The sequence below is a fragment of the Motacilla alba genome, chromosome 1, assembly GCF_015832195.1.
Source record: "Motacilla alba alba isolate MOTALB_02 chromosome 1, Motacilla_alba_V1.0_pri, whole genome shotgun sequence".
Classification (NCBI taxonomy): domain Eukaryota; kingdom Metazoa; phylum Chordata; class Aves; order Passeriformes; family Motacillidae; genus Motacilla; species Motacilla alba.
The window spans coordinates 34,057,011-34,084,433 of record NC_052016.1 but is presented as its reverse complement, the minus strand read 5'-3'; the positions used below and the strand labels follow the sequence as shown (position 1 = coordinate 34,084,433).

Sequence of the window (27,423 nt, the reverse complement as noted above, 5' to 3'; positions counted from 1 at the left end):
GAAGCTCAGTGCTAAGGCCATTTAAAGCTGAAATGTCAGGGAGAGTAACAGGACCTTTTTTTTTTTCCTCCTTTTTTTTGCCAGCATCTGACAAGCAACACTGATTTTGCAACTTCACTGCAGCAGGCCTCAGGCACTGACCAAAATGTTTAAGGAAGTGTGATGCCCGAGTCAAGGAAGTGTCACGCCTGGGTGGACCGAGTGTCATTTCTGCATCGCTTTTCAGTCATCATTAGATCCAGTAACACACATCCCACATTAATTTTTTCCTCCCTTAGTGCAAGTCATCATCTCCCCTTCCCAACTGGGATCACCTCACGCCCAGTTGCATCAATTCAACTGTTAGCATGGGCAGACTCCAACAATTGGAAGACTTTATTATTATTTTTAATCATCTCCAACTGGGGGTTCCACAGTAGAGTGTCCAAGACAAAGTGAAACAGTTGCAACCCTCAACTTCTCATTTTTTCCCTCCCTAGTGCTTTCTGAGTTTATACTGTTCAGTACATGAGGTAAGCGACCCAGCTTTAAAACACCACCTTAAAAACCAAAAAAATTATGAGGAAAGCGGGATGACAACACGGAGTTTTAATTGCAGAGCCTTTCAGTGCTGTGGTTTAGTAATCCTTTGCAGAGATAGACACATATCTAAGAGGGGCACAGGCCAGTAGTTCAGGAACAGGGCTTGAAGCATCTCCAGCTTGCTTTGGCATAACAGCACTAGGAGCAATGAATGGTTAGGACTTCATGGTGACTGCCCACATGCAAAAGGCCAGCCCTCTCACAGAGCCCTCACAAAAGAGAGCCATACAGGCATTAACAATAAATCAAAGCATACAGAAAAAGGTTAGATACTCAGAGGGAAGCAGCAAGACTCACTTCAGCCCGCAGAGACAGCTCAGACCCAAGACAACAGCAATGCCGTCCTCAAAAGTGGAGGATGCAGAATCCATGATCAGCCCCTGCCCTCATTCCACAGGAGGCACAAGCCAGTATCAGGACAGGGCAAGTGCCATGCAGAGAGGACACCAGGAAACACTATCCCTTGCTTGGCTAAGCAAGCAAGAAAATCAGTGTCGATTATGAGAAAAAGGCTGCTTGGATCCATGTGCCAGTCAGTGGAAGCCTGTTCTCACTTAGAAGCCAGCAAAGAGCCCCTTAAGGTACGCCAGCTCTTCTCTCCACTCAGTGCTCCATTTGCTCAAAGAAGCCAAGATGCACAGCCAAGGAAGCTTCCTGAGCTTTAGGCTGTGAGATGCAAGTGCTGGCAAACAGTTTGACGCATTTAGCACTGAGCTGGTGTAAGGTGCACTGGGGCTTTTACACATGCTGTTGTCTGTGGGTCAAGCAGCTCTGCTTCCCTATTACAAAAACAGGAAGCCAGGGACTAACCCTTGCACTCACCACCACACCCTAAGCCAGGGTGGGGAGGCTGCCCTGAACCAGTTTTTGCCTTGAGAAAAACATCCACCTAAGACCATGTGGGGGCATCCTCTTATAATCCATCTTTATTTGTAAAAATCCACATATAAAATCTTCGGTTTCCTTTTACAAAAACATAAAGGCACATAAAACTACTCAAACTCTCATCCCCCTGGACTGATGGTCGGATACTCCCCTCCACCCCAACCTCCCCCTTGCTTTCTTCTCCAGTCCACATTTCTTCATGTTTCCTTTAGTTTTCAGCTCACTCCTGCTTAGACACAGTTCTGCTCTTGCAAAGATGAAGTATGCACACAGGGGTGATGGTGGAGAGGTGGCATGGGCTGTGCGTGGAATGTTTTACAGGTGCTTTTTAGTAGTAGGTCTCTCTTTCCACCCAGCCTGAAGGAAAAGGAGGGAGAAAGCAGAGTTAGTCTCAAGGCAAACCAAGTATGAGGCTCATGAGAGCTCCTTTTAGGTTCTTGAAAACTTGCACTGTAGCACCTGAGCTAATAAGTGTTACAATGTGAAAAGCTTGCCAAATTTATGTTCTCCAGCTTTCAGGACTTCTTCCAGCTTTTTAGAACTATCCAAACATTAATCAGTCTTTTCCATCTACTTCAGTGCATCTGTACTTTTATATAATGGGAGAGAATGTTGGGACAGCAAGAAGGCCTTAATTTAACCTAACTGCACAATTAACTATGAGGAAGGGGAAAACACAGCAAAATACAGCCCTAAATAGTGCTTAGGGGTCCCCAAGCTTTGCTGGGGTTTCTGGAGAACTCAGCAGCATGAAGAGGTGGGGAAGGAAACACCCAGATGAGCAGCAGATTCTTACCGCCAGGGTTGCGCCTGATAATGAGCTTTCTGACTTCATCATACACGAATATGAGGAGGGAGTATGGGAAAGCACAGAACCACCAGGTCGGCCTGTTTGGGAGAGGAGACAGTGAGAACACAGGCTGTGGAAATGCTCTTTGCCTGGCACAGCTCTGACTTGATGGCACACTCAAGGGCAAGAAGGCTGGCATGACCCGGCTTGCCAGTTTAGTCAAGAATCCTCCAAGCCAAGAATTATTACCAGGTTTTTTGCTGCAATAGATTAATTCACTTTTGGATAATAATTCCAACACAAGGTGTGTCATGGCACCTTTGCTCATCTCTGTTCCAGCACCTCCCCACCTACCAATCAAGCAATATTTCCTCTAAGTACACAACCTTTGTGCCCAGAGCCTTGCCTGATGGAACTGTATTGTTTCCCCTTGTGATTTACACGTACTAACATCCAGCTGCTGCAGGCACTGGGCAGAGGCCAGCTTTTTTGTTAGGAAATGCTCACACTTCAGCACCCAACTCTTGGAATGCAAGATGTACCAGAATTTTTTTTTTTCATGAAGATTTCATGACACTTAAACTTTGAACAGTCCTCTGGCTTAAAACTAAACCCTGCCATGAAGTGTTGCAATGCTGTTGAGCAACACTTAAAATGCTGGCACCTTCCCAACCATTAGGAAAGTTAGTGTGCATCAAGTGGTCATCTGCATCTACGTAGCAGCTTTTAAAAGACTTTACTATTTGTTCTCTTCCCACGGGATGTAGCAAAAAAGCACAAGACGTCATCAGCAGTTCTTCAGTACCCAGCAGTCATCTGGCCCATCAACTGCAGCAGTGTAACTGGCTTTCTTTGGAGGTGCAGTACCCTACCCATAAAAACACTCCATATTTAATAAGTGCAAGAGGCAGCTGCACTAGAGCACACTGGTACTAAAGCTGTACTGCTGATTTTTGGTGAGGCACTGAACAGGAGGCTTCTCATACAGTAAAGAAAACCCCAGTGTGCCACAGGACAGCAAAGGATCACTGACACCCTCTAGCCTGAAGTTTTAAGACTAGGTTTGATGCTCCACTAGTTCATAACTACTTTCATCCATCTCCCAACCCAAGCACTATTGTTCTGTGGTACAATCTCTTACACAAAAAGCATGATGCAACTTACTTCAGAGGATACATCCTTAGAGCAACATCCATACCAGGGCAGTAGGACAGGAAGGCAGCCAGAGCAGTCTCCTCAAAGAGACCAAATATTAAGATCTTGTTCCTAGAAGAGACAGGAAAGAAGTCAAGAACAAAGTACTTTCAGAGATGACCTCCTAAAACACAACCTAGCTGCCACATGGGAGTGAATGGAAACAGACATTCCAGTCCAGCCCAGAAGGTCATCAGGTGGGGACTACCAGGCAATCCTTCCAAGGCAACTGCAGAGTTGCCATGATGGTATTTTAAGTCTCTTCAGAGACAGTTCATTACCAAATCAACCAGCAATTGCTTTCATCACAAATTCAGGAGGTGGCTGGAGTTGATGCCATGAGATCTCTTATGTACAAGATCAGGAGACCAAGGTGTGCTGGAGTGTCCATGGGCTAGCTCCCACAGACAATGCCAACAGAAGCCACCATTTCTTTGTCTCAGCCTGACAACTGCCTCCAGTTGTCTGTACTACAAGGAAGCGAGCACCCAGTCTTTTACCCGCTACCAAGGCGGTCTGGTCAAGACTTTTGCCAAAACATCCAGACACTGCTGGGATGAAGGACTAGAATGCTGTGTGCTGGAGAACACACAGAACTCAATTCTAAATCTCCATGGACAGGCTGACTTACTTCATCCCCTGCTGGAAGACAGAGTTTCTTCTGGTCTTACAAATGATCAAGTCTGCCCACTGCACGACCACGATGCTGACAAAGAAGGCTGTATGGCAAGTGAACTCCACTATTTTCCTCTGTTCATAGGTCTAGGAAGCAGACAAAGCACAGAGCGTTTGTTCAGACACGCTGCCTTTGCTCTCTGGTGCTCACACCAAGTTCAGCAGGTGTTAATATTTTGGCAGCCTCTAAGCTGTGCCTCAAAACTCACCCATTGCTGCCCATAGCTGTCTTCCACATCGTTAATCCATCGGTCATCCCACTGAACTCTGATCCCTAGCAAGCCAGAAGGCCAGAACCCATTCTCTGCCATGATTACAAAATAGGTGAAGAAACCTCCAAGGGCCTGGATCATACCTAAACAGGTAAGAGAGGATGATAAAACTGATGAAGCTACTGTGCAGAGCAATTGTAACAGATCAACAGTTTGCAGGAAACCCTAACCACCTTAAAAATTACTTCTTGCAGGGCTCAGTGTCCCAGGCAGCAGCTGTAGAAATAGTTCACACTAACATCAAACTCAGCTGCAACCCTTTTGCTGAGCAGCTTCTGCCCCCAACTTTGTACAGAGTTACTTCTGTTCTAGCCCTGTGCTGTGATGGCACCATACTCAAGGACACAAGATAAAACTCCCTTTGTATTCTTATTATGCCTTGCCCATCCCCAACCCTTGCAAAATACAGTCAAGAAGGTTCCCAAGGTCTGCTGCAATTAAGCATGAGCTCCCGTCCTGTGAACTGGGCACATCTCTGTAGCTGCCTTTAATCAAAGCTCCTAATGCTGTGTGTTTAGGGATACGCTGGAGAGAATCCTTTACTTCTAATTAAACTAACAATGGGATCTATGTTCTTTCTGAACAAGTCTGAACCAGAGGAGAGCTGGTTGTCAGCCAGTTCCTTTACAGCGCTGTGCAATTAAACAAAATTACTGTGAAAGCGATTCAATGGATCAAGCTGCACAAACCACTGCTATAAGCCATGGGGGGAGAATCATTGCAAGTTCTTTACAGCCTGAGGTTCTGGTTTACACACCCCAAACCTCAACCCTACCAAAATAAGCAGAGCAGTCACTGACTCAAGATTGTGTACAACCCCTGCCACCACCAAGTTCAAACTGGGGCCAGAGAAAACAGAGCAGCTTACCAATCTGCCCATAGGCCATGCTGATCAGCCGTTCATTCACCAGCTTGTCCGTTTTGGGATTCCTGGGCTGCCTCTTCATGATGTCACTCTCTGCTTGCTCATATGCCAGGGAGATAGCAGGGACCTGAGGGTGGCAGGACTGCTCTTAGAGGAGAGTTTCAATTCTCCACTGTATGGAGTCTTCCCTGTCCCATGTATTTAGTGCCAGAAGCAGCACTCCCCAAAAGTGATATTCCAAAAGGACCTTACCCCCTCCCTTTCCCCAGTTTGTCCTCACAGGGAGTGAAAGATCCTCAGACTCAAGAGCCATGAGATTAATGTGAATAAAAGGAGCATGAGGTGGTCACTTTAAGTCAGAAAACTAGAGAAAACTATTTAAGCATTTCCTTCCACCCATCCTTTCTTTAGGGTACCTAAGAACATCCACATTTTTTCTTGAGACAAAAAAACCATATTCACCATGTCAGTGCCCAAGTCAATGCAGAGGATGGTGACTGTTCCCAGAGGAAGGGGTATGTTTGCAATGATGAAGATCAGGAACGGCGTGATTTCAGGAATGTTACTGGTCAAGGTGTAGGCAATAGACTTCTTCAGGTTATCAAAGATCAGACGACCTGGGGCAAGGAAGAGAGAACATGGTAACTCTCACTTGTCAGCAGAAGGCAGCCAAGCAGCTCACAGGCAGCTTCACTGCTAACCCCAAATGGCAAAATGCTAGTGCAGCAAATGAAAGGGTTCTCTCATATGTAAGAGTGGGACTGCTCCATGCACAGCAACACCTGTGCAGAGTGACACTTCTGGTCACAGCAATCAGGGCTCACTGCACACAGCAGTAGGATACTAAGCCTTGGTTTCTGGATATCATCAAGAGCCCCTGGAGGGATCCTCTGTTCTGCTCCTGTTTGAAAGCTACTTCTCCATTAGGGAGGAAAATGTCACACTCAGCTGGCAAAGATGACTGTAAGGTCACGTGTTAGGCAACAGCACAAAGTAGCTTCTGTTACTCAGCTGCTTCCTACTCCTACCCATCCCCAAAGGGTCATGCAGAACATCCACACAAAGAAATAAAACTTTGAAGGGAGGAAAAAAAGCACGGCTCTCCGTGAAAACTCATCACGGAGGCAAGCTCAAAGAAGAGCTCCCCAGGTGCCTCTATTTCAGAGGGGATGCTGAAGCATGTTACTTTACCAATACTGCACACAAGTTGTAGACTCACCTTCTTCAACCCCAGTAACAATGGAGGCAAAGTTGTCATCCAGCAGAATCATGTCAGCTGCCTGCTTGGAGACATCTGAGCCAGCAATACCCATAGCAACACCAATGTCAGCCTTCTTCAGGGCTGGGGAATCATTCACACCATCACCTGTGACTGCCACAATGGCACCCTAGTCACAAAGAGAGGAACAGCAAGACTGAAATCATCATGTATGACATGTTTTTCGTAGGAAAGCTTTCTCCTACCTTATAGATGAAGCACAAAAAACTATTTCACCTTGCTGTAGAGAGACCTCAGTTCCTCCTTGCCCTCCCCTCACCCTTTCCCTGTTCTGACCAGGCTCATCAAGGGAACCACGCTGCCCTCTCAAAAGGAGATACTGGAGAACACATGAGCATGTTGGATCCTCCTCTCCCAAGCACATTCAGAGAATTTAGGAATTAAGCATACTAATGAACATCCTAGGATCAGAAGAAAGCCTCAGTACAAATTGAAGATGTTTTCCTGTCAGACCCTTATATTTATGTATTGTAGAGCAACCTGACATCAGCAGCTGAAGGCAGCTGACAGATTTAATCTCGCTCTTTACATGAGGGCACTGAGGAGACTTAGCCCTAGCACTTCAACAGAACTGCCTGGTAGTTTACATATAAATATCTGGGCATTTCTCTAATATGACATCCTTACTCTCCCTCTCTTTACCTGTCGCTGACAGCCTTCCACAATGATAAGCTTCTGCTGAGGAGATGTCCTGGCAAAGACAATTTCTGTATGGTGAAGCAGGATGTCATCCAATTGCTCACTAGTCATGTCCTTCAAATCTGAGCCATGAACCACACAAGCTTTGGCATCCCTGAAAACAAGATAAGGCATGTTTTACTTTGCAGTAAATTTCTCATTAGCTGTACTTGCCCCATAAAAATAAGGCTCCTCAGTGTTCTGGGGAAAGACCAGCTTCTGCTATGACTAAATACTAATCCAGGTAGCCTCTGCACAGAGGTTTGACGCTTAAAATTTTGAGAGGCAGATGGGGAACACCAAGAAAAAGACGACAAAACAGAACCAAGCACCAGACAAAAAACTTCATGAGCAAATTAATTCTCCCCATAGCTTTCTAAAAGGCATCAAGGCAAAGACTAGTTGTTTCCACAAATCTTAGCCTCTCTGAAAAAAAGGAACTCCAGGCTCAGGTAGTTTCCAAGGTTTCAAGAGATGCTGCTGTCTTCTGCAGGCAATCTTTTTTGCAATAGACTGATGACCATGTGACTAGTGACACATGGTTCTTCACAGAGCGTGTGCACACCATGCAAGTTCCAACTAATTTACACCCTTCGGCCACAAAAGCATGCAATGTTATATTTAGATTGGTTTGGTACCCTACATGCTGCAGCAAAATACCATCTCTCCAGCCCAGCATACCATCCCTTATAGGTCTAGGAGACTGTCCACACAGATCTTGACATCACCCAGTTTAGACAGGGAAATTTCTTTCCCACCCTTAGCTGCTGACCTGCTCAGTCATACAGCCCAGCCAACCCCACCCTACACCACTGGGTTTTGAAGTTACCCTCAAAATCTAAAAAAAAAAAAAAAAATCCCAACAAAAAAGAAAAACCACCCCATGCAATTTCATTTCACAGGGTGTCTCTATTCACAGTTCATAAGCTACATGGCTGTCCTCCAGCCCAAACACAGGCTGGGTCAAGCTAAGCAATGCAGACAGCCCAGCCATTCTGCAAACAGCCTGCTTATGCCAAAGCACATTTTCTGAGGATGCCTCAGTCCCAGCTAGGCTATGAAGGCAAGCATTAACCCTTAAGAGGAAGGAGTTCCCGTCTTACATTTATTCTGCTTGTAGCTATGCACTAGTGTCAACTCCTCTAACTGGCATAAGTCCTGCTCCCTTTGCTCTTCTACAATCTTACTCTTAAGTACTTCTCACACACAAGACATGCACATTTAATACAATCTTGGGCACTCTTCACATAACTCATGATACACACTGAAGAGTCACAATATGCTGAGCTACCCAAATGCCAAGCTTTTCATGTCCAGGGGGGAGGTGCTGAGGGATTATCCAAGGCAAGGAAGAGAGGCAAATGCTGAATTTTTTGAACAGCTCTGGCCATTCCCAGCAGACATTACCTGGGGTTGACCTGGCTGACAGGGATGTTGAGTCGAGCAGCAATATCTTCTACTGTTTCATTGCCCTCGGAGATGATGCCGACACCCTTGGCAATGGCTTTGGCTGTGATCGGGTGGTCTCCAGTAACCATGATAACCTGAAATGCAAACAGACTGCCATGGAAGCCTTGCCTGTACTGCAGAGCAGCAATGCCCAAAAGGCAGGGTCCCTTACACTGAAAAAGCCACACGTCTTTTGTGCTACTCACGACCCCTAGCACGGAGCAAGTCTGAGGTACAGGCAGTAACCTGCTACCAGTATGCAAGGGATTGAGATGGGTGGAAGACAAAAAATTGCTCATATTGAGCTAATGAAGCCAGTTCTGTTTCCAGCCTCTGTTTCCAGCTTCCTTCTCATTTTAGTCAGTACTGTGGCCCATGCAGAACTCACCCTGAGCCAAATCATATGCTTTGGGACACCATGCTCTCAGCACTTGCCAGGGCCCTAGCAGTTTAGAGTTCCACTCACTTTTCAGTTCATGAACACACAACCATTTGTATTTAACTTAGAAATTAAGCCTGAAGTAGCAACAGTTAAATCCCAATCAATTACTTCATCCACTCACATTACAGTAATACAGGAAGTCAAGGAAGCCCTTTATTTCCACAGGTATGAAGTGAGGTGATTTTCACCCCAGGAATGAATTACCTTGATCCCAGCACTTCTGCATTTGCCAACAGCATCTGGCACAGCAGCACGAGGTGGGTCAATCATAGACATCAGTCCTACAAAGCAGAGTTTGTCTACAGGGAAGTTCAGGTCATCCGTATCAAACTGGAAGCCATCAGGGAACTGATCATCAGGCAGAGCCAAGTGGCAGAATCCTGTAACACATCAAACCCACATTTACTCTGTTCCTACACATCAGGAGGCAGAGAGAGGGAACACTTACAGCTTCTGCAAACAGCTGCACAAGAATAACAGGGCAGCTTAGTCAGAGGTTTAGCCAGGGCTGTTGAGACAGGAGTCAAGCTCCTATTCTGATAACTAGCAGCTGTGGCTAGGTGCCCAGACACAGCCTGGTTCTTGTGCAGTGGAATAAACCCAACAAATTGTGTGGTCCCATGGAAGGTCTCAAATGCTTTGCTGCATTTTGATCTAGGTGACTTCGCTGCCAGGAGAGACCAGACCCTGCAGGCTGCCTTTAATCTAAAAGGCAGGACTGTCCCTACATGGATTGCTGAAGTGACCTTAATACTATGGTTACACTGCAGGAACAGAGTGACCCTTCACTTAATCTGTGAGGACTGCACGGGAGCATGAAGGATAGATCTTTTCCAATGTAATCCAATGTAATGTTTTTCCTTACCTAACACTCTCTCCCCGAGGCCTCCCAACTCAAGGTAGGCATTCTGAAAAGCATCTTTCATTTCCTCATCCAGTGGTTGCTCTTTGCCATGGATAAGAATAGTGCTGCAGCGATCCAAGATCCTCTCTGGAGCTCCCTTCATCACCAGCAAGTAACGGGATTCTGATGGATTTGCGTTTTTGTGGATAGACAGCTAAGGGTGGAAGAAATGAAGCTGTTCTATAAACATGTCCAGTGAAGGACACGAGTAATCAACATCAGTGTTTTGCAACTATGGCAGCTCAGGGCCGTTTGTGATTTTCTGCTCTAGTTCTCATTTAGCCACACTTTAAAGAGGTTACAAACTAAGGAATCTGAGCATTCTTTAGCACTAGTGTGTAACTGCAGGTGTTATAATGACCTTTTCTGTATTCAAGTGCCATCTGTTAAGGTCACTTCCCAGCAGTTCACTCCTATTCCCAGATCTGAGTTACTCCACATTCTGTGCACTACTGCTACACAGGTTGAGAGCATGTCTGATCCTTTGTTAGCAGCTAACACCTTAGTGTCAGTGCAGCTCCTACACGTGTAAATATGGTCTGTTAACTTAGATTTATAGAGCAGTCTTCAAACAAGTAGTCTTCAAGCAAGTAATGGCTAGACAAGATATGGGTGCCAGAACAAGTTCTGAGGCACACTGCGTATAAATTTACACAAGTACTTCACACAGCAGCTCTCTTTTCAAGAGCATGCCTGCTTACCTGGTACTTGTTGGTAGAGTTAAATGGTATTTCCACCACTTTGGGATACCTTTCTCTCATCTGCTTGACAGAACCACAGCACAATTCAATGCATTTCAGAAGTGCAGACTCAGAGGCATCTCCTGCCACAGCTCGCTGAGGAAAAAAGACAACTATCAAAACATACAACCACAGAAGACTGGATATTTAAAATAGATTTTAAGAGTGAATTCATCACAGCCCAGTCCCAGCTTCTACATAAGATTATATGAAAGCAAAGAATAAATAATTCTATTATCTAGTACCAACAAGTACTGCATTTCAGAAAGCCAGGCCTCCCATCTTAAGAGAGCAGCAGTCTTCTTGTGACAAAGTCAAGAAGCCCTTTAAAAGGGTTAGAGAAAATCACATAAACAGGTACAGTCAGACCAAGTGAGGCTGGAGGGTAAACTTTGAGAAGAACTGCTGTAAGCTGCTTGCCATGAAGAACAGGTAATGCAAGGTGAAGACTGACTACATGCACACAGAAACACTTCCATGTGCCCCCCCACTCCAAGATAACACCAGCTTATAAAGCCTCTGGGAGAAATTTGATCTGTCCCTTCCCCATAAAGGTTAGCACTGGTAGAGATGGGGGTTCTCAGCCCAGGAGATCTGTATGTGCTCAACGTCCTGGTGGAGCTTTCTCGGCTGCAACTGAAACCAAGTATTTCTTGCCCTTCTGGTCTCTCTCTTTGTGAGCAAATTTTTTTTTTTTCATTTCTGTACTACTTTTTGGTATCTAAAGACCTCAAAACTTCCCTCTCCCAAGTCTTTCTTGAACAGGAAGAACTCCAGCTATTTAACTTCAGGTCACATTTTGTAGACTTAAGATACAGTCAGAGGAGCGCTGGTGAAAAATAGGTTGTTCCATCATCTCTATTACCACTGCATCACAGCACCCTTGGGAATAAGTTTACTAAGCAACATGACTAATACTTGACAGATTATAAGCATTGTACAGTTAATTTCAGCCCTGGCTGGGTCACAGTTCAGAAGGAGGAATGTGAACTGGTGCTATGCCAGCATTTGCACCAGCACTGAACCAGTGAAAGCTTAAGGAGACTTGCCAGTGAGAGCAGACTCTCTCTAGCCAGTCTCCCACAACCACTGCTCCCCCACTCTGGTGTTTACTTCTCCCAGCACCAGGTGTTTATAGCTTTGAAGCATACAAATGCCAGAGACAGCAATTCCTGGAACAGCTAGATACTGAGAAATGCCTAGGAAAGATTTCTGGTCCTTTCCAGCCCTGTCTGAAATATTTGGCCTCCCAAACTGAGTGTAGATGGCAGTGGATGGCAGGGATTCTGCTGTGGGAAAAAGGTCTTTTCAATCCCATCTTGCCTGCCCACAGCACACTTCCTCTAAGAGTGCTAGACTGCAGAAAACATTAAGAGGGGCAGCTACCTCTACTTTGCAGGTTCATGTGACCCACAGGATGTAATCTCACTACCATTATGAGAGGATGGCAGTGAGGAACAAGACCAACACTTTGTTTTAGGAACTCACCTTGAGAATTGGTACATTTTCCTGGCCAGCCTGAAACACAGCACGGTTACAGAGACCTGCAATTCTAGACAAAGCAGTCCAAGTGGCTGAGCTCTTGTCAAAGGAAGCACCTGAAAGCAGAGGAAGAGTGTCAAAAAGCCACCCTCAAGAAAGTCACATAAGCTCAAAATCCCACAGGTTTAAGCACAAGAAACCTTTATCTCAAACATGAAACACTCAGAGCATCACTGCATCTCTTTCATTCCTGCTCCCTTCCCAGATACTTGATATTTTTTTCAAAGTAATCAGTAAACTATTTATTTTAAGACAGCAGCAGTGCAAGAGAACATGTCTGCTTTCAAGATTCCAGTAATGGCCATATTCAGCAGCAACAGAGGGGCACACTGACAAAGCCAAAGGAATTCCGGACAGATAGCACTCATTCAGAGAGCTTGAGTAAGGGATGCCACGTTCTACCTCCAGGTTGTCTCACTTTATCCATCAACCCAGGAACTGGAGGAAAAAGCTCCCAAAGGAACAATGCTTAAATAAAGATACTCCCTCCTTCTGGCTCTTAAGCTGGCTTTAAAGGAGATGAATTGAAGACACAGTTAACTGATAACCTAACATACTTTCCATGAAGTGAAATCTTCTAGGTTTATTTCCACTGCAGCCAAGCCAACCATTGCCAGGCAGGCCTAGGGCTTCCAAAAGATCTATTTATAGCTCATTACTTTGCATTAGTGTTAAATAACGTGGCTTTAAGTAGTGCAGACAAGCACAACGTTTTGGACTGGTTCAGGGCAGGGTGCAGCAGCACCACTGAAAAAATATTTATGCTAATAATGTGTTGCAAGCACAGCATTTCACAAGGTAGACAACAGCTAGGAAACTCCTGAGTTTGGTTGTATTGAACAGTTCTGGAGAGATAAGCATTCCTCTCAGTTGTACAGCATATAGATTTCAGATTCTTATTAACTAGGAAAAACTTCTTGCTAAAGTCTTACATTAATTGCTGGCACTATGCAAACATAACCTGGATGTTCTGGGAAAATCCCTGTCTGAAGGCAACCATCTAGTTCCACGTGGGAACTTGCTATCTATGTCCAGCCTCAAGTAATTATTATCAGGGCCAACACTTCTGCTGTCATTACTTTCAACAGACTTAAGATTGAGCCATTTCATCAATATACATTTTAGCAAAGATAATCAGGTACTTTATGAGTATTTCTATGTACAGGACAAACATATGGTGTTGAACATTCAAGACTCAAATTCCAATAGAGTAATTCTGCACAAAGGCAGGCTAAACACAGTTTAAGGATTAAACAGAATCACGGTACAGTGCAAAGCTTTCTATGCGTCATTTCCATTTTTTTTAATGCTCATTCCAGACTGTGCATTAGAAATCCTTGCATTGTGAACATCACTTGGACTGAAGAGCTACAAACACAGGTTCTTAGAAGTACCAGTGTCCAGGCAGGCCCAGAAAAAGGCATTTTTTAATGAAATGTCTCAAGCACAGAGAGACAGTCTTACCACTCTGGTTCTCTGTAGTGTCAGCCTCATGGATCTGATTGTCAAACCACATGTGGGCAACTGTCATACGATTCTGTGTCAGAGTGCCTGTTTTGTCAGAACAGATAGTGGATGTGGAACCCAGGGTCTCCACGGCCTCAAGGTTCTTCACCAAGCAGTTCTTACGAGCCATACGCTTGGCTGTTAGTGTCAGACATACCTGGCGACAAGAAAGAAATGTCAGGTTAGATGCACTTGTGCAGTAATAACACTGCTATCCAACTCAACATGCACATGGAATGACAACCAGCTTCCATGCCCTGCAGCGATGCAGTAACTCCTTGCTCACCCTGCCAGTGCAAAATAAACAGCAACACTTCAGCTCAGGTGCTAGGTTTAAATGACATTTTCCTCACTACAAAACCTCCGGAAAAGGCTTCAGTCTCCTACTTCTCAGCGTATTAGGAAGGAAATAACATGCCTCAGACTAACATTTCAGTCAAAGTGGCCACCTCCTAACGGGAAGAGTTCCCAAAATAGGTGAAGGCAAACCACATATGAGGAGGCCCAAATTAGCTTTGGTGATAAAGCTTGGAAGTTGCTGGGGTAGAAAGTCAGCAGCACCAGCTCACTTTCTTGCTACAGGCTGTTATCTGCTTCCAGTTCCCAACTGTTCATTTCCTGGCTTGGTTGCTGCTCTGCTTCCTAAGGCAGCATGGAAGCATTTTCTCCCGCCTACCACTACTCTCCATACACCTAACAACACCTAGATACTCTCATGACCTCTTAAGGAAACCAAACTTACAAAAACCTCTGACAGATCCCAGAACAAAAGCTGAGGCCAGAGTGAAGTTTGCTGGATGCTCTGCCAGCCCTTAAGGGTTGGAAGAGTTGGTGTGCATGTGGGTGTAGAAACCCTAATGGTTGTAGCAGGAAAACCTCTTATTGCCACAGAAAAAGGCAGGACTTAGAACTCCTAGTCTTGCTCACTTCAGCTGTATGGTGCCAAGCCTCTGTGCAGGTGTAACTAAGGGACCCTTCTTAATGAGATAAATTGCTGCAGAACTCGATACTGATTCAGGCAATTAGTTAAAATACACTGAACTTATAAAGCCCAACCCTACACACTCATCTTCCATTTCTTCAGTGTTCACTTCTCTGAATGCACACTGAAATAAAGCTCCACTTCCTCCACTTTCTTAAGGACCAAATTCAATCATTTTTCTAACTTCACTCACCGTAACCGTTGCAAGCAGCCCTTCGGGGACATTGGCAACAATGATCCCGATGAGGAAGATAACGGCCTCCAGCCATGTGTACTCAAGAATGAGGGACAGGATGAAGAAGGAGACACCCAGGAACACAGCCACTCCAGTGATGAGATGGATAAAGTGCTCGATCTCCATGGCAATTGGAGTTTTCCCCCCTTCCAGTCCAGAAGCCAAACTGGCAATACGACCCATCACAGTGCGATCCCCAGTGCTAATGACAATGCCACGGGCAGTGCCTGGAAGAGGGATGGGTTTAAGAAAACAAAAACAACCACAGTTTAATATCCTGTAGGTGTGGAAGAGATGTCCTGGGTGGACTTCAGCACAAAGACCCCATATTCAGAGCTGCAGCAGAAGTCCTGCCAAACATGTCTGACATTCTTGCTTTCTGCAGCAGCTGTAGTACTTCATACAGATCTACCTCATGGTTCACACTATGTTATCTGCGGTTCAACACTTTTTAGCTGTAATAAAACAGGCAGGCTAGAATACGCACCACATAGTGCTTCTCTGAAAGAAGCAAGAACAAAACACCCAGTAGTGCTGTGGAGTCTTTACCTATTCTAGAGTACTGCAGTTGGAATGGGCAAGGACTTTGATGGGAACTTCCACCCTGCTTTTGCATTCACACTGCTTATCTACACAGCTCAATATCATTGCTCATACTTCAGGGAAGTAGGAGACACACATACCTTCCACACAGTTGGTGGAAAAGAAGGCAATGTTCCTGGTCTCTAGTGGGTTCTCATGGGAGAAGTCTGGAGACCTGGTTTGAGGCTCTGATTCACCAGTAAGTGAGGAATTATCCACCTACATGAAAGAGCGTGCTTTGTCATACACAAGCAGACAGATGCCTACTAAGTACTTTCCCCATCCTTCTGCTCCACTCCAGCCCCCATTCACAGCATAGAAGACTAATTCATCCTTCTTTAAAATGAAGTTTCCCAACAGCCTGTCACTACTGTACCTTGCAACCATGTGCAGATATGATCCGAAGGTCAGCTGGAATTCTGTCTCCCCCTTTTACCTCCACTAGATCTCCAACTACAACACCTTCAGCATTTATGCTCATCTTCTCACCATTTCTGACTACAAGTGCTTGCTGAAAGACAGTGAAGAAACAATCTGTGTCAAAAGCAACTCTTAAGAAAAGGCTCAGAAGATCTGAGATTCTTAAAATAGTTATGCTATGCCCCTACAAGGTTTCTACTAAGATGTTTCTATCTGATATATATGTTATTTAAGAAAAATAAGTTGTTTTTTTCTTGATATTAAAGCTCCTTGTTATGAACATGACAGTGTGATAGCTAGTTATGATTCAGATTGTCCACGAAGGAATTCAAATTTTAGTGCTTATCACACCAGTTACTGAACTCCCCAGACCATGGAGAAAGTGTCCCATGATTGTTAACAAGCTGGTGGAACCCACAGGTTTTCAGGAACTACCCTGGCCTATTAGCATAGCTACTTGGAGCAGTCTCACAGATCCCTCAAAATTAAGAGCCAGTAACCCACATTAATAGCCAGGCCCTTGCAATTGGAGATCATGTTTAAAACAATTAATGCCTTTGAACAAGCTATGGCTTGCCAGACATCAAGGAAATTATTTATTCCATACCTGCGGCACCAAGTTCTTGAAGGACTCCATGATCTTGGAACTTTTTGCTTCTTGGTAATAAGAGAAACAGCCAGTAATGATAACCACAGCTGCCAACACAATACCCAGGTACAGCTACAAAGAGCAGAGAAAGTGAGTCAGAGGACAATCTGCCTGAAAGACTTCCAGTTTGTCCAAATTAATTGCCTGGCATTTAAGTGCCCCATCACAAGCATGAAGGTACTTGCAGTCTCTGAACATTTTGAACACAAAGGCTGTCCACAAGCTAGTGTCGTTAACACAACAAAAGGAAGTTGCCTGTTCATTTCATTATGTGGAAGCACTCCAAAACATTTTAAGTTCACACACTGAATTTCCCGTGCTTATGGGAAAAGCTTCTGGACTAAATGCTTAAAGGAAGTTAATCTGCCTTGAGCCCAAAAGGCCACTCAGCCTGCCTTTGAGGTAAACCAGACATTTTTACTTACGTTATCGTTGTTGGGCTCCTCCTCCATCAAGCTCTGTATGCCATAAGCCAGAAAACACAGAATAGCACCAATCCACAGCAGGAGCGAGAATCCTCCGAAGAGCTGCCGACAGAACTTTACCCATTCAGGAGTGGTGGGTGGTGGGGTGAGGGCATTTGGGCCATCACGAGCCAGGATCTCAGCTGCACGTGCAGAAGTCAAACCCTACAAGAGAGGTTCCTTTTTAGGCATTGTGGCGAAACCAACTGCACAAGGTAGGTCTGAATTTGCTCAAGTTCTACTGCAGCAACAAGGTAGAGAGCTTGTTTCTGAGCTAACAGAAAACAGAGATGTTCAAAGCTGCCAGGGTTCCACAACACAAGTCCAGGATGTGAGAGCTGAATGCCAAAACAGGAGCTACAGGATGCTGAATGCTACTTGAGGAGCCTGCAGGCCATGGGCCTACGAACACAGAAGGAGGGCAGGATAAGAAGGTTATAGCCACAGACTTTGGAACAGCACAGTGCCATCCACCCTCATCAAATTATGGAACAAGTGAAAGCTGAAGGCCATAAAAGTGATGACATGTTGGAACAACCTTCCAGAAAGTTCAGCTTTCAGAAGCCAAGATTTTGGACACAAAAATGCAAATCTCTGTACTGTTTTAAAGAGCAGACTTGATGCTATATGCAATCATCAATAAATGCATTAAGCAAAGCAAACAACAGCAGAAGTGCAAAACCACTGCAGTGCTTCTGCACTGGACTCTAAGGTAGCCCAGGACATTTGTACACCTTTTACTGCAGAAAGGCAGAATTTTAACTGGTACTAGCCATCATTAAATCTCTGGGCACGTGCTAGCTCTCTAGATTACATTTGCAACACAAACAAACATTTGTTTTCATTACGTACTCCTCCGGAAAAAAATAACACCAAGAATCAACTTGACCTTGAACGATTCAGAGGCAGATAACAGTGACTTTGTTAGAGGCAAAGTCACTTAAAGTATTGCAGTCAAGTTGTACAGTGGGAGGATAAAGAGAAGTATTTGTGAATTCAACAGTTCTCCCAAAGCCTGAGAAACTTAACTGGAGGAGGGGAGATTAAACACAAAAAGAAGAAAAAAAAGAAAAAACAAAATCAGACCACCCAGATCTCCCTTTGTGAAATGCTCTGAGCTGTGGCTGTTTCTTTTCAGATCAGGGCAAAGAAGGAAGGAATACAATGTTTACCTACCCGATTCAAGTCTGTTCCATATTTACGATGAAGTTCATCAAGGCTCAGCTTGTGGTCATCCTGAAAGACAAATAGTTGGAAGAGAAAAGAATCTGAGAAAAGAGCTCAGCAATTCCACCTCCCACCCCAGGTTTCCTATCTGTAATGGTGTGATAGCAGGACTCTAGTTGATCCTTTCTGTAAAGGGAAATCTCAAACCCATTCTGGAATTCAACACAGTCTAATCCTTCAGCATTCTTGTGACTATTTGGGTACTTTAAAGCTTTTTTGAAAAAGTCTGACTTTCTCTCAGTGCAGTCCTTACACCCCCAGCAGATTCTGTGAAACCTCAGTGGGTGGGTTTTCATGGGAGGTTGAGAAAGGAATGGAAAGAAAAGGAGTTGGGAAGGTAGGAATGCACAGAAGATTAAACCTGTAATTTCACACATTTTTAAGTAGTGTTGCCATATTAAGCACTACTTTGGGGGAAGTGTTTCTTTCCCTAAAGAGGCTTCTTTTCACAGCCTGGCTATTTTTCAGTTGGATTGAGTTGGATCAGAGCAGTGCCTCAATTAAAAACTTGTACTGGAGGAGCAGATGCTTTAAGTACACATCTCTACTGAACACAAAATGTAATCTTCAAGCAATATTTAGAATCCCCTCTTCCTAACAGGGGTCAAAAATGTTAAAGCGCAGTCTCAAACCAATGGAACAGAACGAAAATCTGCATCACCTTTAAGGGCAGCAGATCTAAGCCAGATGATGTTCACAGACAGATATAGCATCAGCCAGCTTTCACAGATGGAGATGGGAGACACTCCCCACAGCCTCTAACATGATTAGAAGGAATAACACTGAGGTCAGTCTGATCAGAGGCCAGCAGTAAATGGAGCTGTACAGCCTCAACTCCTCAGCTGGAATGAAAACAGCAGTCCCACTCACATGACAGCACAATAAAGCCTGTAATGCTGCTACGCAGAGAGCGCTCGCCTGGCTGAGGAAATACATCCATACTGCGCTATGGGTAATGCAGGCAAGCACAGACTCAGGTTCTGTGTCAAGTGCCTTTTGAGAAGTGATGTTGCCAGGGTCTATTGTGTGCTCATCTTGATGCTGAAACACTTACAGGACATCTGACTTGGGGACAGAGAGAAGGAGATGGGAGATCAGCACCTTCAGTCACACCATACTGTCAGCACACCAGCTCGTTTCTCTTTTAGTCAGATTAGGGACAGGGCTTTGGGCATAGCAAACATCCTTAAAGCTGCTCTTTCTGTGCCCTGCACTCTTACCATCACAACTTCCTTTTTAAGTTCGTCCATGTCCCTCTCCTTCTTCCCCTTCTTCTTTCCGCCATGCTCTGATGTAGCAGTGGGCTCATACTTGTCTCTTCCAGCCTGCAAGGGAAGACACAGCATTATTAGAAACATCTTACAGTCAAATTCCACAGCAGCAGACAGGAACCACACACACACAAGACTGCCAGGCAGACAAAATTATTACAGTTTATTAAAGCTGTTTACCTAAACTTCAGTGAAGCCTTTGACAATGTTTCCTACAGCATTCTCTTGGAGAAATAGGCTGCTTGGACAAACTTGTAGCTTGGACAGGTGCATTGTATGCTCGGTAAAAAATAGCTAGAGGGTTGGACCAAGAAAGTGGTGGTGAACACAGTTACATCCAGCTGGCATCTGGCCACCAGTGGAGTTCTCCAGGCCTCAGTACTGAGGCCAGTCCTGTTTAGTATCTTTATCAGCAATCTGGACAAGCAGATCGAGTGCACCCTTAGTCAGTTTGCAGATAATACTAAGTTGGGCAGGAGGGTTGATCTGCTGGAGGGCAGGAAGGCTCTGCAAAGGGATCGGGACAGGCTGAGACCAACAATAAAAGGTTTAATAAGGCAAAGTGCTGAGTCCTGCCCTTGCATCACAACAACCCCAGGCAGAACTACAGGCAGGAAGAAGAGTAGCTGGAAAGCTGCCCAGCAGAAAAGGACCAGGGAGGGCGGTGCTAGTCAACAGTGGCTCCACATGAGCCAACACGTGCCCAAGAAGGCCAATGGCATCCTGGCCTGTGTCAGCAACAGTGTGGCCAGCAGGACCCCCCGTGCTTGGCACTAGCGATGCTGCACCTTGAGTGCTGTTCCCAGTTCCGGGCCCCTGACTGCAAGAAGGACACTGAGGTGCTGGAGAGTGCCCAGAGAAGGGCAACAGAGCTGGTGAAGGGTCTGGAGCACAAGTCTGATGAGGAGCTAAGGGAGCTGGGATTGTTGAGCCTGAAGAAAAGGCGGTTCAGGGGAGACCTTATTGCTCTCTGCAACTCCCTGAAAGAAGGCTGTGGCCAGGTGGGTGCTGGTTTATTCTCCTAAGAAGTGACAGGCCAAGAAGAAATTACCTCCAGTTGTGCCAGAAAAGGTTTAGATTGGCTATTAGGAAAAATTTCTTCACGGAAAGTGCTGTCAAGCCCTGGAACAGGATACCCAGGAAACTGGTTGAGTCACCATCCCTAGCAGTATTTAAAAGATGTGTAGATGTGGCACTTGGAGAGATGGTGTAGTGGAGGACTTGGCAATGCTGGGTTAGCGGTTGGACTCAATTATTCTAATGGTTTTTTCCAACCTACAGGATTCTATGACAGTTATGCCACTACAATAAATAACAAATATGAGCTAGTGAACAGAGGAGTCTGCTCGGTATCATACCCAACACACAGACTAGACCCAGACATCATGCAAGCCTAGCAAGGAAGGAAGCAAGCTACACACTGTTCAGGCAGTCTTGACGCGTGAGCCCTGGCTCAAGCTGAAAAAGTGATGAAGAGCAGAAGAAATCAATTCCCGAGAGCAAATGTATGTTTCCTTCAAGGCATTAACTCCTCCTCCCCCCCTCCCAGCCTTCCACATCCTCTGGTGAGGAGGCACAGCCTATCAACTGTAGATAAATAAGAGGTAGTATCTCTGCTGGTCTATTCTGGGGGCTAAGTTCCAACACTTTCATTCTCAGTTTGGCAAACTAGCTGGCCAGTTTACACAACAGAAATCTGCTTCCAATTTATGGCAGTTTGAGCAGCAAGAATGGTATACAAAGCAGCAGTACACTTTTGCAGATTCAATCTCTGCTTAGTCCTGCTTACACTTCACAGAGCAGATGATTTGCTTAAAGCCTCTTTATTCAGTAGAATTTTTATTCACTTTTATTATGGTTCATTCTACATGAAATCACACAAAGATTTAGATCTAGTCATAATGGGGTAAACAAGCATCTAAGGACAAACAAATGATGACTTAGTGCACATAAACATCACTTAATCTTCTGGTCTCTTCTGTGTGGGACCAATTACATCCCCACACTCTGCCAAGTTTTACATGCTAAGATTTCACCTAATAAGATCCCCAAGAAGAACTTTTAAGATTAAACAGCACTTAGTGGCATCAGAGTCAAATCTTTAACGAGATTAAGAAAAGGTTTCAAAGGCATTGCCTTGCTTGTTCTTTGCAAGAGCACCTCAAACCACAAACTGGACTCCTGAGAACTGGATTCCCGAGAGTGACCTGGACACATGAACTATTGTTTGCATCCAAGACCTGTCCTGATGAGCAGCTAGCATAGGACATTATTATCTATTTGAGAGAAGTAGAAACCAAAACCAAAAGTGAAACTGCAAGAAAAAGAAGGATGACCATTACTTTTCTGAAAGAACCCGTCAATCACATCTAGACAAGGGGTTTTTTTACTGGGCTGAGAAAGCTCCGTGTGCAACACTCTGCAGCCGTAGCCACACATTTCACATGCACAGAAGTCTCCCTTTGCCCTGCTCAGTAAAGGCAAGCTTTGCATGCCACTACGGAGCTGTGCAATGGAAACAGTTTTTAATAAGTACAGCAGAGCAAAGCTATTTGCCTCCACTGATCCAGGAAAAGGACACAGAACTCCAGACTGTCAGCATTCCTGACATTCTCCTCCCTGCACCTAAACTCCCATTTCCCTTCTTAAAAAAGTGAAAGCCACAGTACTTAAACCAGCAAGGTCCTTGCATTCCAGCATCACAGGAATTTGCCACAGGGCAATTCACTAAAAGCCACCATGAAACAAACATCTCTCCCCTTCAGTCTCTGAAGGAAACTGACTTTGGCTTTTGCTGGAGCTATGGCAGACAAGTCCAAACAGGGCCCTGCAAAAACACATGCCTCTTGATTACTGCTTGAGATGAGAAATTATTCCTAATGAAGGTGAAGGAGCTAGTGCCTTGTCTGACTACCACTCCATAACCTCCAGCTTCACCCCTTCTCCCCAAGAAAAGCTTGGCAACTGCTTGCAGGTGATCTAAAAACCACCTGATTTTTTGAAACTACTGTGAGAAATACAGTTACTCATTGGGGGCAGTGACTAAACCAGCAATATAGGAGTGCTTAGGCTTTTTCAGCTGCAGCTGAATCAATCTACAAGTGGGCAAACACGAAAAGGCTCATTGCCCTTGTTCAAGCATGATTTGCTTTAAAAAAAAAAAAAAACAGCAACCAAAAAAAACAAACCCAAAAACCCCAGCGATCAGCTCCAGTCAGAACAAAGAGTGGATAGAGTTACTTGTTTCTTTAAGCACCCAAGTATTCGGGTCTTAATGGAGTCTATCTTGCAGAGGAGCTCAGCAATTCCTCAGCTTGGAAAAAAAAAAAGGCACAATACTTTCAATACTTTCCCTCTGTTGCTTTATTACTACATCCCACCTTTACTGAAAAGGTAAGTAGGTAAGTCAGGAGAATCAGCTTCAGCCGTTGTTACGGGATCATTTCATGCAGAATCTGAACTTCCTGCTCCATCATTCAAATCTGAACTTGACACACACATCAGAGTCCAAGTCCTGCCCCTGTTCTGTGCCTCCAGGGCCATTGCCTCCCTTCCTGCAAGATGAGCCCAGTCTGTTCAACAAAGGCTTGTGCTGGCTGGGCTGCCAGGGGAAGAGGTTTTCATCCCACCTTGGCGCTGTAGGATTTCCCTGCTCTCCCCTTCTTTTCCTGTTATACAAAGAGAAGAAGGCCTGTGGTACTCCACATTCACATCTTATCACGATTTAATCACATGGCCTGAACACAAAGGAAGGTCTGTCTCATCAGAAATGTCACCCCTGTTCCTTGACTTAGCCCAAGAACTGACTCATCAAAACTGCCTCAGAAAAAAAACAATGCAGCTTCTTTTTTTTCCAGGCAAGATTTATTTTTTTTCCACTGGCTTAAGCACAACATTTGTACACACCAGCGTAATAAGTTTTATACATCCCCCAGAAAATCCTATTGTCTTTCAGCTACAGCTGATGATTTTCCGCTCTGGACTAATTGAGCCATTCATGGCTGATGTTCTCAATACAAGCCATGATTGACCAGGAAACAGGAGGGGTACAAATCAGCAGACAAGCTCAGAAGTACCCTGTTCTAAGATCACCTAATCCAACAAGAAATGTCAAGTAAGAGCCAAAACAAATTATGCAGTCTCTGGAGGCCTGGTCTGTTTTACTGCTTATGTCATTATAATCAATTGTGCAGAGAAAACAGAAAAGTTACTGTCCTGCTGCCTTATGAGACAGTAAATATATTAACCAGATGAGTCATAAAACTAACTCCGCCTATTGGATTGGAAACTCTGTTCCATGACCCTATGTAATCCTAGCAAGAGATGGAACAGCTTCTTTGGATCCTTCTTACTTCCTCCCAAGAGCTGTCTTCAATCTCCTATCTTGAATTTAAAATTTTAACTGCATCAATTGATCAGACTCTCAGCATCTACAGCAGTACAAAGCACTTTTTACTCAACAGCTAGTAATTGCTAATTGTGCACTGTCTGCTGCTTCCCAAATTATGAGAGGACAAGCTCTTCTCCCATGAGAAGAGATGTAAACCTAATCAGGTTTTTAATCATCAGGATAAAACAAGGACCACCCACACACCTTAAGCCCTGTCTGGGTATTAGGACAAACAACTTTAATGCTCTGGAGTTGTGTGAAGAACCAAGAGCAGAGAGGGCTTTCCAAATGTCACCACTGCACAGCTGAGCAGCCCATTCTGGGATTTTTGGTGCCGTGCCAACTACAAAGAGTCACCTTCTTCACTTCTTCGCCTGTAATAAATGGTCACCATAATTCCAGACATCTCTAGTAGTTGACAAACACATCAAGATGAGTGGACTGGACCCAGTTTTCCCCTAGACAAGCTGGAGAAGGCTACCCCTTGGACAGGCCTGGGTGAAGGATGAGCTGCAGTTTTCAGCAGGTCAGGATTGGAGTGGATTGTGCAGCTCACCTCTCTTGCCAGAGGCCCCTGTCCCTGTTCCTCTGCTTTTCAAGAAACACATGCTGACTAGGCCCAGGGTTTTCTCTGGAAAAAGGACTATCTTCTAGCCATAGTAATAAAAAGTGAACGGTCATAAAATAGCCAGAGTAATAAAGGAATGAAGATGGGGGAAGGGGAAGGTAAAAGATTAAGATTTTTTTTAATTGCACCAGATAAGGATTGCTTTGATTTGCATTATTTCCCCTTAGTTGGTTCCATTATGCAATAAACCTTCCTAGTTTCTGACAGGGGGAAAAAAACCCTTAACTGGGGTTCAAGGAAATCTAAGCTAGCTAAGAGGTGTTTCTGCTCCACACATGGGTGCTTGATCACAGCATCCAGCTTCAAAAAGTCTTTACTACTGTTTCCAACAGTCTTCACACACACTTTTCTTTAGTGAGAAGATACGATCTGAATTAAGGACATCTCCTCCTCACGGCCTTTATGGCAAAGCTGACCTCCAGAAGTGACCCAAAGCACACACCACCAACTCCATGCAGTGCCTGTGCAGTGAGGGAGATGGAGTGAAACATGCTGCTGTCTACCAACAGCTTCCAGTCAGCTCCGAACAGGAATGAAATCCAGAGTGCTCTCCTCTGCTACACCCCCACCCCCACCCCCCCCTCCGTTGGATAATCTGCTTTTTGGGCTGCGTAGCAGAAGCTGGCCCTCCCCTTGCCCCATTACCATTTAAAGTAAAACAGACTCAGCTTCTCCTCACAGCCACAGAGAGAAGAAACTTGTTTTCTCACACTTAGGCTCTTTTTTTCTCTTCCATCTCGTGCACCCATAGGAAAGAAATCTCCTTTTTGGGCACCCTAACTCAGGACAGGCACATGCTGTTCAGTGTTGCATCCACACTCTACCTCTTCCACTGCCTTGCTCTCTCATATGCCCGTTTTTCCAGGGGTGTCCAGTCATACGCACACATTCTCAGGGCGGAACGAGCAAATCTTGTGACTTACTACCAGAAAGCATGAGGCAGACCTGTTATCCCTGCTGAATTATCCCTTGTGGCAGAGCTTCAGTTTCAGGCTAATTGCTTTATTGTCCATGCAATCCCCGACATCTGAAGTGGAGCAAGACAGCTTTCTCCACTGGAAGGCGTTGGTACTTTCTATTAGTCCCACTAAGGCAGGAGAAGCCCCTGAAGCCTTTTACGCTGCAGTGCTACAGACACACACAGCTTAAAGGCTGCTCTGATGATTTAAACAAGATTCAGAATACTGCCCACACTGCAATATCTCTCCTCAGTGTTTTATCTCCTAGATGAACTTCTGCTGTCCATACTACCTGTTGCCTACTGGACTTAAATTCAACAGGCTGGGCTACTAAGCAACAGAAAGACTTCCTTAGGAAAAGAAACCCCACACACAGAACAAATGCTGAAAGCCCACCCCACAAATCCCGTTTTCCAAGCAACTCTCCATTCAGCCATGTTGTTGCAGCTCTCCCTACTATTCATGCAGTTATGTCAATATTGCTGCTGCTGTACTGCACCGATGAGGACAATACAAAGTCAAGTCAATGTTTGAACAGCGCTTGGGAAGCACAGAACACCTGTTGGCAGGGAACATGCTACCACCGCTGCCATGGCCCTGCACGGTCACCCTCTCCTCAGGAAGCAGAGAAATCAGGGAATTTTACAGGAATGTGTCTAAACCAAAAGTAAACACGAATCTACGCACTTCCAACCACACAAGATATACCGGGAGACATTCGAAGGGAAAAAACAAACATCCAAGCAACAAACCCCAGAAACGGGTCTGTAGTTTTTTGACATAAAATGAAATCAGAGCAAGCCAGGAGATGTTTCTGCTCCACACACGGGTGCTTGAGCACCACATCCCTCAACAGCCTTCACACACTTTTCTACAGTTAAAAGATACGATCCGAATTAAGGACCTCTCCTCCCTGTAGCCCTATAATGGGCTAAAAGTAGAAAGAATGCTGATCCAGGGGCAGAAACCGCAGCAGGAATCGCACAGACTTCTGCTTCTACGCCAAGTTATCGCCTCAGAGAACAGGAGACCGGAGGCGTGTCCGCCTCTCTTCTGCCACCATCTCCCATCACACCCTCAGTGCTACCAACAGGCAAATTAGCCCTATTAACGCTGCCGGCTAAACCTTCTCCCGCCCCCCCTCCCGGGCCCTCGTGTCTCAAGAGAAGTCTAAAGTACTCTCAGGAGCGCGGGGAGCAGCCGCGCTCCCTCCCCAGCTCCGCAAGGCCACCAGATAACACCAGCCCCGGGGGCTGCGGGCGGACGAGAGGCCCCTCGTCGGGGAGACACGGCCTCAAGGAGGAGCCGGGGGCTTTGGGACGCCGGCTCCTTGCCCCGGGCTCCGCCACGCCCTCGGCCCGGCTCTTCCTTCCCGCGGGCGGCGCGGCCCTCGCACGTTGCTGGGGCTGGCGGCACCGGCGCCGCTCGCCAACGGCCACGGCCGCCCTCGCACCCGACCCGACGTGGCCGCCCCGGCCCGGCGCACACAAAGCGCAGCCTCGTCGAAGGGAAAGGGGCACCGGCCACCGTCCGGTTCCTTGAATTTCCCACTTCCCGCCCCGGCCCGGCCCCGCCGCTCACCCCCTTGCCCATGGTGCCGGGCGACTGCGTGCGGGTCAATTGACGGGGGGCGAGGAGCGAGTCTCAGCGGCGCCACGTGTCCCGGCCGGCGCAGGTGCGGAACAATAGGAGCACCCCGGGCGGCGCGCTCCTTCCTCTTCTTTCTCTTTCTCCTCCTCGGCTCCTCTCCTTCGCCTCGCCCCCCTCTGCCCCCGCCCGGATCGTTCCTCTCCGACGCCGCAACCGCGCGCAG

The 27,423-nt window shown here is 45.7% G+C and overlaps 1 protein-coding gene across 1 annotated transcript; it reads right to left on the bottom strand.

The window, feature by feature from the left end:
* Positions 1-556: 556 nt before the first annotated feature.
* Positions 557-27,423, bottom strand: ATP1A1 (ATPase Na+/K+ transporting subunit alpha 1). Its single transcript, XM_038135446.1, has 23 exons — positions 27,192-27,423; positions 19,583-19,687; positions 18,312-18,371; positions 17,097-17,300; positions 16,630-16,743; positions 15,979-16,113; positions 15,704-15,821; positions 14,979-15,247; positions 13,762-13,960; positions 12,244-12,353; positions 10,717-10,851; positions 9,977-10,169; positions 9,316-9,491; positions 8,628-8,764; positions 7,185-7,335; positions 6,483-6,651; positions 5,726-5,880; positions 5,267-5,390; positions 4,336-4,481; positions 4,083-4,213; positions 3,422-3,523; positions 2,264-2,355; positions 557-1,824 (listed from the first exon to the last, which is right to left on the bottom strand). Exons 1-23 carry the CDS (start codon positions 27,201-27,203, stop codon positions 1,796-1,798), a joined length of 3,066 nt encoding a protein of 1,021 aa, XP_037991374.1. The 5' UTR covers positions 27,204-27,423; the 3' UTR covers positions 557-1,795.

What these genes read in the sequence shown, in the direction of transcription:
- ATP1A1 (XM_038135446.1), bottom strand. An exon ending in ACAGCTATGGGCAGCAATGG is followed by an intron (nt 4,214 to 4,335) that starts GTGAGTTTTGAG and finishes TCTGCTTCCTAG; the next exon opens with ACCTATGAACAGAGGAAAAT. An exon ending in TATCAGGCGCAACCCTGGCG is followed by an intron (nt 1,825 to 2,263) that starts GTAAGAATCTGC and finishes CTTTTCCTTCAG; the next exon opens with GCTGGGTGGAAAGAGAGACC.